General features: G+C 41.9%; 1 protein-coding gene across 1 annotated transcript in view; it reads left to right on the plus strand.

The window, feature by feature from the left end:
- TOP1 (DNA topoisomerase I) overlaps window positions 1–14,680 on the plus strand; it is a 58,606-nt gene that overhangs the window by 27,159 nt on the left and 16,767 nt on the right. The window contains exons 3-9 of the mRNA XM_077459129.1: window positions 1,809–1,896; window positions 2,995–3,424; window positions 6,640–6,692; window positions 8,585–8,677; window positions 11,333–11,405; window positions 11,799–11,896; window positions 12,823–12,938. Coding sequence (XP_077315255.1) covers window positions 1,809–1,896; window positions 2,995–3,424; window positions 6,640–6,692; window positions 8,585–8,677; window positions 11,333–11,405; window positions 11,799–11,896; window positions 12,823–12,938 — 951 coding nt within the window. The remainder of the gene's footprint in view (window positions 1–1,808; window positions 1,897–2,994; window positions 3,425–6,639; window positions 6,693–8,584; window positions 8,678–11,332; window positions 11,406–11,798; window positions 11,897–12,822; window positions 12,939–14,680) is intronic.

A 14,680-nucleotide genomic window follows, 5' to 3' on the forward strand; every position in this document is an offset into this window, starting at 1 on the left:
GCAATCGGTATACTTCCAGTGAACTAAAGGGACGCTAAAGCATGACGTTACCCAACATCATTAATTGCAAAATAGTTTTCCAATGGATACGCAATTTGAATATTGATTTTATTTTTATTTATTTTTTCAAATATAAATCTTATTGAAAATTGTATATAGACAAGGCATACAGAAAAGTACAGTACAACAATGGTCAAACATGTTTTCCCAGCCAATATGAGGGTCTTCCATAGAGATGCTTGATTACATTTTTAATAGTACACATCACCTCTGACCTGACGAGAGTAAAACTAACTCTGTTATGGGATGGTGGGCTGAAGATTCCACTTCTGAAGATTGGATGCCATGATTATGTCAACATATGAGCTCAACTGTGCATAGAGCAAAAATCTGCAGTGCTCATCTTGAGGTAATAGTAGTGAATGAGACAAAATGCCCATCCCAGTTATTGTGCGACCACCCCCTCCTGAGATTGGGTGTCTGCAGAGGTCCCAGACTTTGAATAGACAAGTGGTTTTTATTATCAGGTACTTATACGGTAGTGCCGTCCAATTTACACTGCGCTATAATTGTATATTCACATCAGTCTCTACCCTCAAGCAGCTTACAATCTAAGGTCCCTAACTCACATTCATACATATACTAAGGCCATTTTAGACAGGATCCAATTAACCTACCAGCAGGTCTTTGGAATGTCGGAGGAAACCTGCACAGGGAGAACATGCAAACTCCAGGCATATTAGTGTCGGATTCGAACCAGTGACCCTTTTGCTGCTAGGCGAAAGCGTGCTGCACCATTGTGCTGCATGATTGGTCAACTGTCTTACAGCTCCTATTGCTGTAACCTTGAGTAGAATAACCATGCTAAACCTAACTAATCTTTTTAAAAATTGAGTTCTTGTACATGGTTAACCACTCCAGTTAGGATCCCCCTACACCCTGTGCTATGGAGATGAGAAACAGGGATGTTTTTGTAGTCCTAACACTTCCTGTACAATACTGGGTGACAATACCGCTACTTTATAGGTGCACAACAGGGAGTGAGCATTTCCTCTCTAGGACAGAAAATGTTACTAGCGAATTGGAACAAAGTCTGGTCCAGCATAGCCAAGTGTTCTTTCAATACAACCACTCTGGCGGCCTGCAAAGCAGTCTTCTGCTGGTACTGTGTCCCGGCCTGTAGTGCCAAATTGAACCCATCATACCGTGGTAGATGTTTTCAAGGTTGTGGCCAATGAGGAGACAAAATGCATATCTGGTGGGATTCTGGTCTAGGGTTTTCGGACTCTTGTATGCTCTATCTGCAAGGATGTCAAATTTAGCACTGCTTCACTGTCCTATCCTAGGCCTGTTTTCCTACCAACAGAAATTGGCCACCTACCTATTCATTGCTGCCAAGTGTGTAAATGCCAGGGTCTGGGAAAAAACTTGCTGTCCCATTTGCAGAGGTGAAAAGCATCCTGACGACTCTCATGATCAATGAGATTCCCATGCTAAATTTCTTAAGGTGTGGTTGTCCTATGCTCTTCCAAACCTGCATCTGTCCAGCTTGGGCCTTCCCAACTGATGGCATCCACTCCCCAATCTGGGTGATCACTCTTTTTTTCCTCTTCTTTCCTTCTTCAGCTTCTCTAACTTTTTTCTCTTTATTTCCATTGGGATTAGGACTAGGGAAAAACACCTGCTGCATTCCATGTCTACGTACGATGTTTTGGCTAGGATTGTAAAATCCCCTTACCAATACATGCTAGATGTTTGAGAATCTGCATTTATTTCTGTGCTCTAATATCCTTCTCTTGACCTGGCAGACTCCCATAAACATAAGAAAGACAAAGAGCATCGTCACAAAGAACACAAGAAGGACAAAGACCGTGAAAAATCCAAACACAATAACAGGTGAGTGCATTACATGCAGAATCTTCCCATTTACAAGCAAAATATAACTACTGCACTGTCTAAGTGAATACATGAAACCAAGCTGCAACTTCTTTTGAGATACACACAATAACATACACTTTTTTTTCAATAAATAAGTTGCGCTAATTTCTAAAAGAAATGTGATTGAGTAAAAAATTAAGTCCTTCCAGTGTAGTGACATCAATGTGAAATGAGTCAGTTCTCTGATACACATCTTGTGCAGTCTCGCTGGTCCTTACTCCTATATCAGCAACACCAGAACGTAGGACAGATGGGCTCCAGTTCCAGATACACTGGGTTACACCTACATTCATGCTCCCTGTGTTCCCGTTGGACCCTATTACCACAGCTTCCGGATCAGGCATTTGTTTTGGCCCTGGCGTTGTGTTAGTTTTACACTAAGCAGATATATGCATCGTGCATCCGCCCATGATGATTGGATAGATCCCAGGAAACGCGTCAGACTTAACCTAGATGCAACGCACACACTTACATGGTCTTTGGATCCAGACAATACTGTGCATTATAACTGTTGTATTATAGCAGAAACATGAATCTAAACATGTCCACTGTTTTTAATGGCCTTGCGTGGGTTTTTTTTTTTTCCATAAAGATTTTGTAGTTCCCCCCCCCCCCAGTCATCTATTTTTAAGTCAGGAAGAGCTTGTTGGGTGGACTGCAGAGCCGTTTGCCAAGATGTTACCTGCCAGGTCTGTGCATGCACTCTCCATTCATTCCTGTGAAAAGGAGTATGAAGCTCGCTAGGACTGAATGGGCAGTGCAGATCAATTTTTCTTTTGGCCCTTATCCTGAGTCTAATCCTTTAAATCTGAAGTGAAACTTCAAAAAAAACTGTTCCAATGCTTGGCTATACCATGTCAAGTTAAAGGATGCTGTTTAGTATGGCTTGGGCATCTAGGCTTCAATTTGGGGTACAAAGGGGTTGATGGCTTTTCCTGAATAGCATTGGATTGGTTCTACTCCCCTGTTTTTGTGAGTTTTTGTTTCCCCCATATCTTCCATGTACTCCCAAGTCATATATATTTTGTTTTATTTTTTTTGTTTTTCTTCACTAAGCGAGCACAAAGATCCTTCTGAAAAGAAACACAAGGACAAACACAAGGACAAAGATGGTGAGAAACATCGAGACAAAGATGGCGAGAAACATCGGGAGAAGGACAGTGAGAAACATCGGGACAAAGATGGTGAGAAACATCGGGAGAAGGATGGTGAGAAACATCGGGACAAGGAGAGCGAGAAACACAAGGATGGCGAGAAACATCGGGAAAAAGATGGCGAGAAACACAAGGATGGTGAGAAACATCGGGATAAAGATGGTGAGAAACACAAGGATGGTGAGAAACATCGGGATAAAGATGGCGAGAAACATCGCGATAAGGAAGAGAAGCGCGGGGAGAAGCATAAAGATGGAGAGAAGCATAAGGATGGGGAAAAGCATAAAGAAAAACACAGGGATAAGGAAAAAAGAAAGGAACTAAAAGAAAAGGTATGTGGCAGAGTGTGTGTGTGTGTGGGTGGAACTTCTGCTAACCTGCTCAACTGTAGATGGCGTTCTTTTTCCTATGATGGTCCATCGTTGACTTATGTAGTCACTGAGCAAAAGCAGAACTGGGGAGTTTGTCATGTTTTGTCTCCTAGCGAAGCTGTTGCTTCCTCACACTGCAGTGCTCAATGGTTGCATTGCTGAGTAACAGCCACACCCACTAACACAAAGGGATTTACTGAAACTAGAGTGCAAAATCTTGTGCAGCTGTGCATGGTAGCCAGTCCGCTTCGAATGTCAGCTTGTTCAATTTAAGCTTTGACAAGAAAACCTGGAAGCTGATTGGTTTCTTTGCAGAGCTGCTCCAGATTTTGCACTCTCCAGTTTTAGTAAATCAACCCCAATGTCTTCACAAAGTTGTATAGCAGAAGTGCTGTGGTCGTGCGTCTAACTCACTGCTCAGTAATGTATACTAGTCAAAGTCTAGTGCTTGTAGACCTGCGCAGTCAGTCTCGCACCCTGCACAGCTGCTGTAACAGAAAGTGACGTTAGGACTATAAAAATTGAAAGCGGTTAGCACAAAGTAACTACGTACACTGGGTATAGGAACTAATTACCCCCCTTTAAATTGATCACATGTTGCTTTTGCTACCTGAAATGAAGACTCACAGGTGTGTGTGTGTGTGTGTGTGTGTGTGTGTGTGTGTGTGTGTGTGTGTGTGTTATAAATATATCTCCGGTTGTATTTGAGTGCAATTTACAACATTCAATTGGAAGGGAAAACTCCAACATGTCAATAAAAAAACTAAAACAAAAATTAAAAAAAAAACGAATCGCTGAGTTGGAAAAGATCACCCCCTCCCGAAAATAACTTGTAAACTCAATCGGGTGTAGCTAATCACCTTCGCAATGGCATACAAAGCTATTTGACTTTCAACCGTGATCAGCTGTGGTCATTTGGATTAGATCAGCATTGAAAGCTTTCCTGGAGCATTTCAGTCACTGATAGTGCCTTGCCATCCATAGTTGATGATTTGCTTCAGTTGCACTATCAAATTATCTTCAGGATAGAGTTGTGGACAGGCAAAAGATGGCTACAAAAATATTTCAAAGGCTTTTTTTTAAAGCCTAGAAGCACAGTGAAGTCTATTAAGAAGAGGTTTGGTACAACAGACCCGCCCTGGATTAGGACGTCGCTCAAAGCTGGATGAAAGAGCCAGGAGGAAACTGGTCAGAGAGGCTACCAAGAGGCCAACAGCAACTCTGAAGCAGTTGCAGGAATTTATGACAGAGAGGTCATTGTGTGAATGTGACAATATCACAAATTCTCCACAAATGTGGCTTGTATGGGAGGGTTGCAAGAAAAAACACTCCCCAAAGGTCACATGCGGTCATGAGCTTTGCCAAAACGCACCATGAATTTTCTGAGGCCACATGAAAAAACGTACCATTGTCAGATGAGACTAAAATTATATTATTTGGCCTCAATACCAAACGATATGTCTGGGGGGGGAATCCAATACAGCTCACCATCCAAATAACACCATTCCTACAGTAAAGCGTGGAGGTGATGATGTCCTCTTATGGGGGTGTTTCTCTGCAGCAGGGACTGGAGCACTTGTCAGGATAGAAGGAAAAAATGGATGGGGCAAAATATCGTCAAATTCTCTAGGAAAATCAGATTCTTTAGCAGAAATCCCTCTACCGAGTCTGGCCGAATCCATATTAACTGAGCTTCTGCCTGTTCACTTCCTGGATTTACACAGAGGCAGCTGATTGGCCCTCTTATGACTCATTTCATCTCCCTTCCTGGCAAACTTACGCTGTGTATGAGGTCATAAGCCTAGGCTTTTTTTTTTTTTTTTTGTCAGGGTGAAAAAAAGACTATACAAATTTAAAATGACAAGAGCAGAAGATTTAATAGATGGGAAAATTGAAAAAATGCCTGAGGCTGCATTCACACCTGAGCGCTTCAAAGTCCGCATTTTTTTTACTGCGATTTTGTTCATGTCACCAATGTAAAAGGCAGAAAAAATGCCTGTGATCTGCCCCAAAGAAGCTTATGTTCTCCCCTTTTTGTGCTTGGGGCATTTTTCAGGTGTTTTGCTTCAGGTGACAAAAGGCTCAGATGTGAACAGGTGCCACTGAAATTGGATTTTGCTTGTTGGGTGTTTTTATGAGCTGAAAACGCTCAGGTGTGAGTGCAGCCTGCAGGTCCGCTTTAACGTTACAATTGCTATAAAATGGGGTATGGTTTGCATAAGTCAGGCCTTGATTATTGCGAGCTCATTTATTAATAATATTGGAGCAATTTAATTTTAGAATGGGAATCTAAAGTTTATTAATCCATTAAAACTAAAGTAAATGTGAAGCCTTTTGTATTAGGTTTGCTAATTGTAGTAAAGCTGAATAGTTAGTCTTGTGATGCTAATTGCGCAGATGTAGATACTAATTTGGAGGGGTGGGGGGGGGGGGGGGGGGGGAGAATGAAGAGTCAAACCTTAAGTGATTAATCTTCTGGTTTAGATTTATGGAAATCCTTACAACTTCTGCTACAAAATTTGTGACATTGCGTGGGGAATTGTGCAGTCGCACTGCTGCTAATTTCTTGTGTGGCAGTTCTCTTCAAAACCCGACATCATCCAAAAAGCAGTTGTTTGCACTAGGGTTTAATCTGGCCTTTTTTACCAACAGGTAAGCCTATAAAAAAAAGTCTTCCCTTTAGGTAAAATCTCCTAAACGAGCACTGTTTAGGAAATATTCACCCTGGATGCAGCCAATCGCGCCACTGGTGCATGCCGGTTTTGGGAGCGCTATAAATGGCGCTCCCAAAACAACCTGCCCATTGAAATTAATGGGAAGTGCTTTGAAAGCACAGCAAAACTGGTCGTGTGTTTGTCGGTTTATTTTTTTTATTTTTTTTTTTTTTTTGTCACGTGACCTTATAACGGCGCTTCGGTGTGAAAGGGGATTTGGTGTGATGGTCGGTGGGAAGAACTACCCCCTTACAGGTGGCTAAAAAGAAAATTGGTATTGGTGGGAACTTATCTGAGAGGCAGAAAATGCTCATTGCTCAAGGAACCCAAGAGGTCCATAAAACCCTGCTCTAATAGGTGTTGTGTGTTTTTTTTTTTTTTTATTTATTTTATTTTTTTTCTAAACATAAAGATGGCTAAATAAACTAGTTTTAAAACTTTTTAATTTTTTTTGTATTGCAGCAAAAAGCCTCCGTGGACGGTGTAAAAGTGAAAAAAGAAAATGGCTTCTCTAGGTAAGATGGAACATATTGTGCCACAGATACTGAGGGCTTAACCACTTGAATACCAAGCACTTTCACCCCCACCCCCCTTCCCACCCAGGCCAGCTTTCAGAGCTGTCGTAACACTGTACAAATAATTTTTATATATATATATATCTATCACACACACCTTTTCAGTGGTATTTTCATCACAGCTGGAGTTTATTTTTTTTGCTGAAAGACCGAAAATGTTGACATTTAGACCCCTTTCACACTGGGGCGTTTTTCAGGCGCTTTAGCGTTAAAAAAAAAAACGCCTGTAAAGCGCTTTAAAGAAGCCTCATCTGCAGTCCCAATGTGAAAGCCCAAGTGCTTTAAGAGCCCTTTCACAATGTCAGCGCCCGAAAAACGCTCGTAAAGCGCCGTTTAAACTAGCAGCGTTTTTCGAGTGTTATTGGGGCGCTTTTAACCCCTGCTAGTGGCCAAATAAAGGGCTAAAAGCGCCCACAAAACGCTGCTGCCAATAGCGTTTTTCAGGCGCTTCCCATTGATTTCAATGGGAAGGGGCGCTTTAGGAGCGTTGTATTCACCGCTCCAAAAGTGCTGCAAAGAAGCTGCTTGCAGGACTTTTGACGCCCTGCCAGCGCAGCGCCTCAGTGTGAAAGCACTCAGGCTTTTACATTGGGATTGCAGTTGCAGCTTCTTTCAGGCGCTTTTTTTAACGCTAAGGCTGCTTTCACACTGCTACACTGTTACAGCGCTAAAAATAGCACCTGTGTAGCGCCTGAAAAAAACCGGCCCCTTTCACTCCAGTGTGAAAGCCGGAGGGCTTTCACACTGGGGCGGTGCCCTGGCAGGACAGTGAAAGTCCTGCTAGCCGCATCTTTGGAGCGGTGAAGGAGCGGTGTATTCACGGCTCCTAAACCGCTCCTACCCATTGAAATCAATGGGACAGCGCGGCAATACCGCCGGCAAAGCGCCGCTGCAGTGGCGCTTTGTGGGCGGGTTTAACCCTTTTTCGGCCGCTAGCGGGGGGTTAAAACCACCCCGCTAGCGCCCGCAGACCGCCGCTAAAACGACGGTAAAGCGCCGCTAAAAATAGCGGCGCTTTACCGCAGACGCCCGCACCGCCCCAGTGTCAAAGCAGCCTTAAGCACCTGAAAAATGCCCCAGTGTGAAAAGAATCTCGGTGTGAAAGCACTCGGGTTTTTACATTGGGATTGCAGATGCGGCTTCTTTCAGGCCCTTTTTTTTTTTTTTTTTTTTTTTTTTTTATGCTAAAGCGCATGGAAAAAAATGCCTGAAAACGCCCCAGTGTGAAAGGGGTCTTAGAGAAGTGTGTGTGTGTGTGTGTGTGTGTGTAAATCCATGCCCTGATTATCTGTGTACATGTCCCCTGTCACACTTGCTTGATAACAGCTCTCTTCATGCTGTGACTGCGTGTGGGGAAAGGAATGCTAAGAGCAAGTTTATACATGTGATCGGCTATAATTGGACACAGCTGACCATATGGTAAAGGGCTGCTGTGATTGGCCGTTTTACTGCAGTCTGATTGATCAGCTGTGTCTGACGCACACAGTGATCAGAGCACGTGGAATATATCGATGGGCATCCTCCCGGGAACAGAGCTGCGTTGTAGCAGTCTTTCGGCTATAGCATAGGTCTGAAGATGTTAAAGGCATCCCAACTCAAAACTGATATTTTATTGTGAAACAGAGTAAGGTTTGATCTGCTACGAAGTCTTACATGGGTGCCCAGAAGACCAGATGGAGGTCAGCTTCTTGGCTGTGCTGGTATAGGCCATGGTCTTCCTGGGGTGGAGTGTTTTGCTGTCATTTCAGTTGGCTAGTCAGTTATCTGTCAAAATAGTCTTCTGATATATTATATTATAATTTGTATGTGACCTTTCTTCATCCTGTTTTCAGTCCTGTTCATGTCAAAAATGAACCAGAAGATGATGGCTACACCTTCTCTCCCAAGGAGAACAAGGCACTGAAGAGATCCAGAGATGATGAAGAGTAAGTATGGAGGGGATCCTGGGAAGCAGGGAGTCTGTCAAGGTTGTAAAAGCCACTTATGTTTCTCTTAAAGAAATAGTTTGTCGTAGCTTAGATTGACTCGAGAGTTGACCTTTTAAGGTTTGAGGATTTTCTCTGCATTTGTAAATTTGAGATTTTAAAGTGGTAATAAACCCAACACTGAAAATACATTGTATTACCGCTTGCCAATCATTGGATGTGGTGGCTGCATTTGTTTTTTTTTTTTTTTGTTTTTTTTTTTTCCACCTCTTGATGTGGCCAGTAAAGCGCCCTCCGGTACTAGTGAGACACAACTCTGTGTGTGTGTTTTTCATATTCTCATCCATGTAAACTGATACGTCCTGCTAGAGAGCTTTTGAAAAAAACAGACTTCTTTGCGGTGTCACCAGATGAAAAGCCTAAAAAAAATAAAAGGAATCCTGTATAATTAATAATGCAGCACATCTAAGAACTGGTAAGCTGCAACGTTTGCTTTTTGGGTTTAAAATGTTTAACCCCCCCCCCCAATGCAGATTACACTGCACAGTTCTCTAATCTGCCTCCCTCTAAACTGTAAACCAAAAAAAAAAAAATAATAAAAAAAAAAACCCTGAGCTTGCCACTCCCTGTAACCCACCTCTCCACATAGACCATTATAACCAGGGTAGCTCTGCCCAGATCACCATGGTAAAAGTGCTAACCTCCGTCATACGCTGTCCCCTTTGCTTTCCTCTAGTCCCCCTCCTTCCTGCCTGTCATACCCCTCTGTCTGTTGCTGCCCCTGCCCCCCGCAGCTATTCTTGTAGAATAAATTGTAAAAATTTTCACTGCCAGCCTCTCTATTAGAGGCTGGCATAGCACATGGTCTGTAGTTTAAAAAAAAAAAGAATGTTGTAAATACCTAATTTCGGCTGTCTTTAGGTCGTTCATGTGACTCGCGGCCGCTTTACAGCTGAGACACAGCTTCTGCTGAGGAGCCGAGCGGCCACATGATCTCCCTGGTTGACGTCGGAGCGTGATCACGGCCCCTCCCTCAGAAGCAATAGATCAGAGATGTAAAGTGGCTGCAATGACTTCAATGACCTGAAAACAGCTGAAATTGGGTATTTACAACACTTTGTAGTTTAAAAAAAAAAAAGACTGTGCTATGCCAGCCTCTAATAGAGGGGCTGGCATAGTTTTATATGGATGGGTTAACAAACGCCCTTATAGCTGCTTTTAAGTTCGAGCCCACTTTTTTAAAGTGTTACTAAACCCACAACAGTAAAATCAGTCTGTATATGCAGCATAGCATGCTTGTTATACTCGCTGTGTATCCTAAGGGGTTAATCCTCTGCATTGTGCAAAAAGGCTCTTTGACACTATATGGACAGAGCTCCCCCCTCCCCAACTGTATCTGGGCGAGGCCATATAATACAGTGAGGGTAGCCCTCCTGCACATGCTCAGTTTAGTTTATTGCTGGAGAGAACATTTCCTGTTTTTAGTTGAACAGGTCACATGATAGTGGCATCACACATGTGGGCGTGTATACAGGCTGTAGTGGACGTCTCCTCCTGAAAACTCAGAGCTGGACAAACTGTTTATGTGGCCGTGATATACACATCAGCAAAAAAGGTATTATAGTGGCAGTATTTGAATGTAAAAATTAAGATTTATAAGCTGTATGTGGGGGTAGAGGAACTATTTTCATATTACCGGGTTTAGTAACACTTTTTAAACCTAACATTCGTTTTTCCTTAGCTAATGAGCTGTCCTCTGTGCAAGGAGTTTGGCAAAATCACACTAGCATTGATTACAATTTGGGGAGCTTTCTGTAGTAGCATTTGATCAGATGGCAATGCACTCGGTTAGTAAAGCCTCTTGTGGGCTGACGACGCACAACACTTTTGTGGTGTCAGCTCTGCCCAGCTCTTTTTGCTAAACTGCTTCTACTGCTTTTATATCTACAATGTAAGTCATGGATATCACATGCGGTGTCTGGTGCGATTCGATTTCAGCCATACGGATCTTTTGGTGTTCTAGATTAGTGGAAATAACATGGTGTGGGCTGCTTTCTGCCAGTCATGGGCTGTGTTGCGCCGCTCCAGCCTGTGTCTTATACTAAGAGGGAAGAAGTGAAGCCACCATTAATCTAAATGTAATATCTTGCCCCTATTGTGTTTTTAGCTGGTTAGTGGCCATAGAAGAGGGAGGGAGCTGGCTGTCATTTACCACTGTGTATACACCCACATGTGTGCCTAGTATAATCACATGGGCTGCTCAGATGTGATGGGGAGGAAATGCTCAGCACAAAAAGAGCATGTGCAGAGTTGCCACCACAGCTGCAAAAACCCTTGCTAAATTGGGAACATGGACAGACGGTAGAGAGAACAGCAGTCTCAACCAGGCAGAATACAGAAAGCAAATCTCATAGTGAGTGAGTATGATCAGCATGTAATTCACCATTTATGGTGTGTGTGTGTGTGTATATTATAATATACACTAGTCTATCGTGGTGTGTGTAATTTTTCCTTCATCCATGTGCAGGGATAGACGTGACGATGTACATTGAACAGTGTATGTTTAGTATCCCTTTTAACTTGCTCAAATGCTTTAACCATTTTATTTTTACATTTTATTTTTTATTTATTTATTTATTTATTTTTTTCCCACAGTTCTGATTACAAGCCCAAAAAAATTAAAACCGAAGATGGCAAGAAGACAAAAAAACGAAAGCAAGAAGAGGAGGTAAAATGGCTTTTTATGTAGGGGGGGAGAAATTGGAGGCTTTTTTTTTTTATTTTTTTTTTTTAAGCCGTTGAAACGGTTTCCAGGTTAAAGGATTTGAAAAAAAATGCAGCCTCCGTTATCCTTCATTGCATGAATGACATCATGTTTGGTGAACCAAACATCTTGAACGTGCTCCATTCAACCAGCCCTACATTCAATGGTAACAATTTGCAGAAAGACTTCCTGGACCAACACCGTCCTAAAAATTTTTTTTCCCAGTTTTAGAAAGTGGTCTTTAATTCCAAAAATTTGCAGAACCCTGTAATCTTTAAGAGCCACAATAAAAACATCTCGTACAGAGGCTAGTTGCATCTCTTGCTGGTATAAAACCTACTTATGTTTTTGTTTTAGGATGTAAAACCTAAGAAAACTAAGAACAAAGACAAAGGGCAAGATGGTGCAGTTAAGAAGAAAAAAATGAAAAAGGAAGAGGAGGAGAAGTGGAAATGGTAATGTTATGTCTATATATATATATATATATATATATATATATATATATATATATATATATATATATATATATATATATATATATATATATATATATATATATATATATATATATATATATATATATATATATATATATATATATAAATTTTTTTTTGGTAATTTTTCTTAACTCCAGGTAGAATAAAAAATGCAATTTTGTGTAGTAATCTTGGGGGGGGGGGGAAATACCCATTTAATTCTTTAAATGTGTACATGGAGCGTCACGGAGTTCTTCCTTCACACATTGCTGTGCTGCATCAGTCTACCTCATATTTTTTTGTATGTTACATGGTAAACACCCTTCTTGCTGTCTTCCACACGCTGATTTGACATAAATCTCAGTAATTTTCTCATGGTTTTTGGAAGTTTTGAGTGTTATTGGTAAAGCAGAAGGAGGATCACAGATCTTAAATCACCGCAATGACCAGGTCCACTTATTCAAGGGGCCTCTCTTAAACGATTGAAAATTGCCTTAAAAAAAAAACCCTTGTGGGGGTAAATTTTAAATGATACTTGCCTTTCCCCCACCTTCTCCTGCAAAGCGAGGGTGACATCATCCTACTGGTCAGTCCTTGGTGAATGTAGAGTTGCCCAGATCTAAGAAAAAAATACTGCTCTTTGCTGCAGCATCTTTGAGGCTACTTGGGACGCTTTCAGGGATGATGTCACCCCCCCCCCTTGCACTATGACATATGAAAGTTACTTTTCTTTTTTCTTTTTTTCTTTTTTTTTATGCATAGTTTAGAAAGAGGGAGGAAAAGATTGACCAAACATACCTTGCCTAAAGTGCAAGTTCTCCTGTAAAGAATCCTTTTTTATTTTATTTTTCTCCATACAATATATAGTGTTTAATTGCAGCTCATCTACTGGCTTTTCCTCGTAGGTGGGAGGAAGAACGTCATGCAGACGGAGTCAAGTGGACCTTTTTGGAACACAAAGGACCTGTGTTTGCTCCACCATATGAACCTCTCCCAGACAATGTGAAGTTTTACTATGATGGTATGACTTGATTAAAGTAGAACTATGGCCTCCTATTTAAAAAATAAAAAAAAATGTGCTGTTTAAGTGCCCTGGAAAAGTCCCACAAATGCCTGTTGAGTCTGCCAGTGATCACCTAATGCAGCTTTCTGTTTTTCACTACAATGGCTTTAGAAGCTATTGCCAGGGGTGGGGATATTGGCATTGTCACTGCTGATTCACAAGCCTGTAGCTTGTCATTCAGCACCTGGCCACACCTTGTCCTGCCCGCTGCTTTGATTGACAGCATTGCCTCTTTTACTTTAATCCCTTCCACCGTAAGCTGCAGTGTGTGGGAAGGGAAGCATAGAAGACACTGAATTTGTCTCGCCCAATGAAGGAAGCTGCACTGTAATTAAGGCTTCTGCACCACATAGTAACTGGATTTGGGACAATCTTGGCCCATAGGGTTCAAAAAATGAGTTGGCCCACCCTTTGCGGCTTTGGCCTTTGGCTGTAAAAAGCCTAGTTTCTGCTCTAATTCACCCCAAAGGTGTTCTGTCAGGTTGAGGTCAGGGCTCAGTAGATTTCCTCCACCCCAAACTTACTCATCCATTACATCCAACCATGGCTCTGAATCATGCATAGGTGAAATCCGGGAACCCCTTATGGTAATAAGCTCACCTCAGAGCGTCAAAATGCACATATGAACCACTATAGGGTTCTCAGCTGTTTCACTGGATCAGTGGTATCCTCAATGCAATGATCTCAGAGGTGCATGGAAAGACTAATAGTGCCATACCTTTTTTCAAAAGTTAATAGACAAGTTAAAAACTATTCCCCTGCCAGGGTACTCTCATGTATAAGGTGCATCAGTGCACCATACTTCATAAGGCTCAATAAAATACTGTAAACCGTATAGGTATGGTTTGTATCTCCTCTAGGCAGGTGTACTATCCCTCACTCCATCCTGGCCCCTCCTTAGTTGTACGTTTACAGATTTTGTGCACATTATTTAGCTATATTTTGCATTTGCACTTTACACCAGTTGTATGTTTTTTATTTTGTTCACACTATTCTATTCTTGTGAATCTATAACTATAGACTAAGATACAGATTATTTAGTGCATAGCAATCCCAGCGCAGCGATTATGATGTGGAGTGTTGTGGGTTTTTTTTTTTTTTTTTTTTTTTTTTCAGGGGTTGTGCCCCTCAGTTCCAGTGAAGGGAATTTAAGGCATCAGCATACCAAGACATTTTGGACAATTTCATGCTCCCAACTTTGTGGGAACAGTTTGGGGATGCCCCCTTCCTGTTCCAACATGACTATGTACCTTGCTTTGTGCACTAGTGTGCAAAGACATGAATGAGCGAGTTTGGGGTTAAGGAACTTGACTGGCCTGCACAGAGCCCTGACCTCAACCCAATAGAACAGAACACCTTTGGGATAAATTAGAGCTGAGACTGAGCCAGGCCTTCTAGTCCAAAATCGGTGCCTGACCTCACAAATGCGCTTCTGGGAGACTGGTCAAACATTCCCATAGACACACTCCTAAACTTTGTGGACAGCCTTCCCAGAAGAGTTGAAGCTGTTATAGCTGCAAAGGTTGGGTCAGCGCAATATTGAACCCTACAGACTAAGATGCATATGCGTGTAAAGGCAGATGTCCCAATACTTTTGACAATATAGTGTACCCTTTTTAAGCTGGTCTGTTACTGCACTGAGCTGTCAGTGCCAGCTTCTCTGTCGAGGTGTGTTAAGGAGAGGAAACCGACATTCGAAG

The sequence above is a fragment of the Lithobates pipiens genome, unplaced genomic scaffold, assembly GCF_037356315.1.
Source record: "Lithobates pipiens isolate NorthernLeopardFrog02 unplaced genomic scaffold, aLitPip1_a1.2 Scaffold_28, whole genome shotgun sequence".
NCBI lineage: Eukaryota > Metazoa > Chordata > Amphibia > Anura > Ranidae > Lithobates > Lithobates pipiens.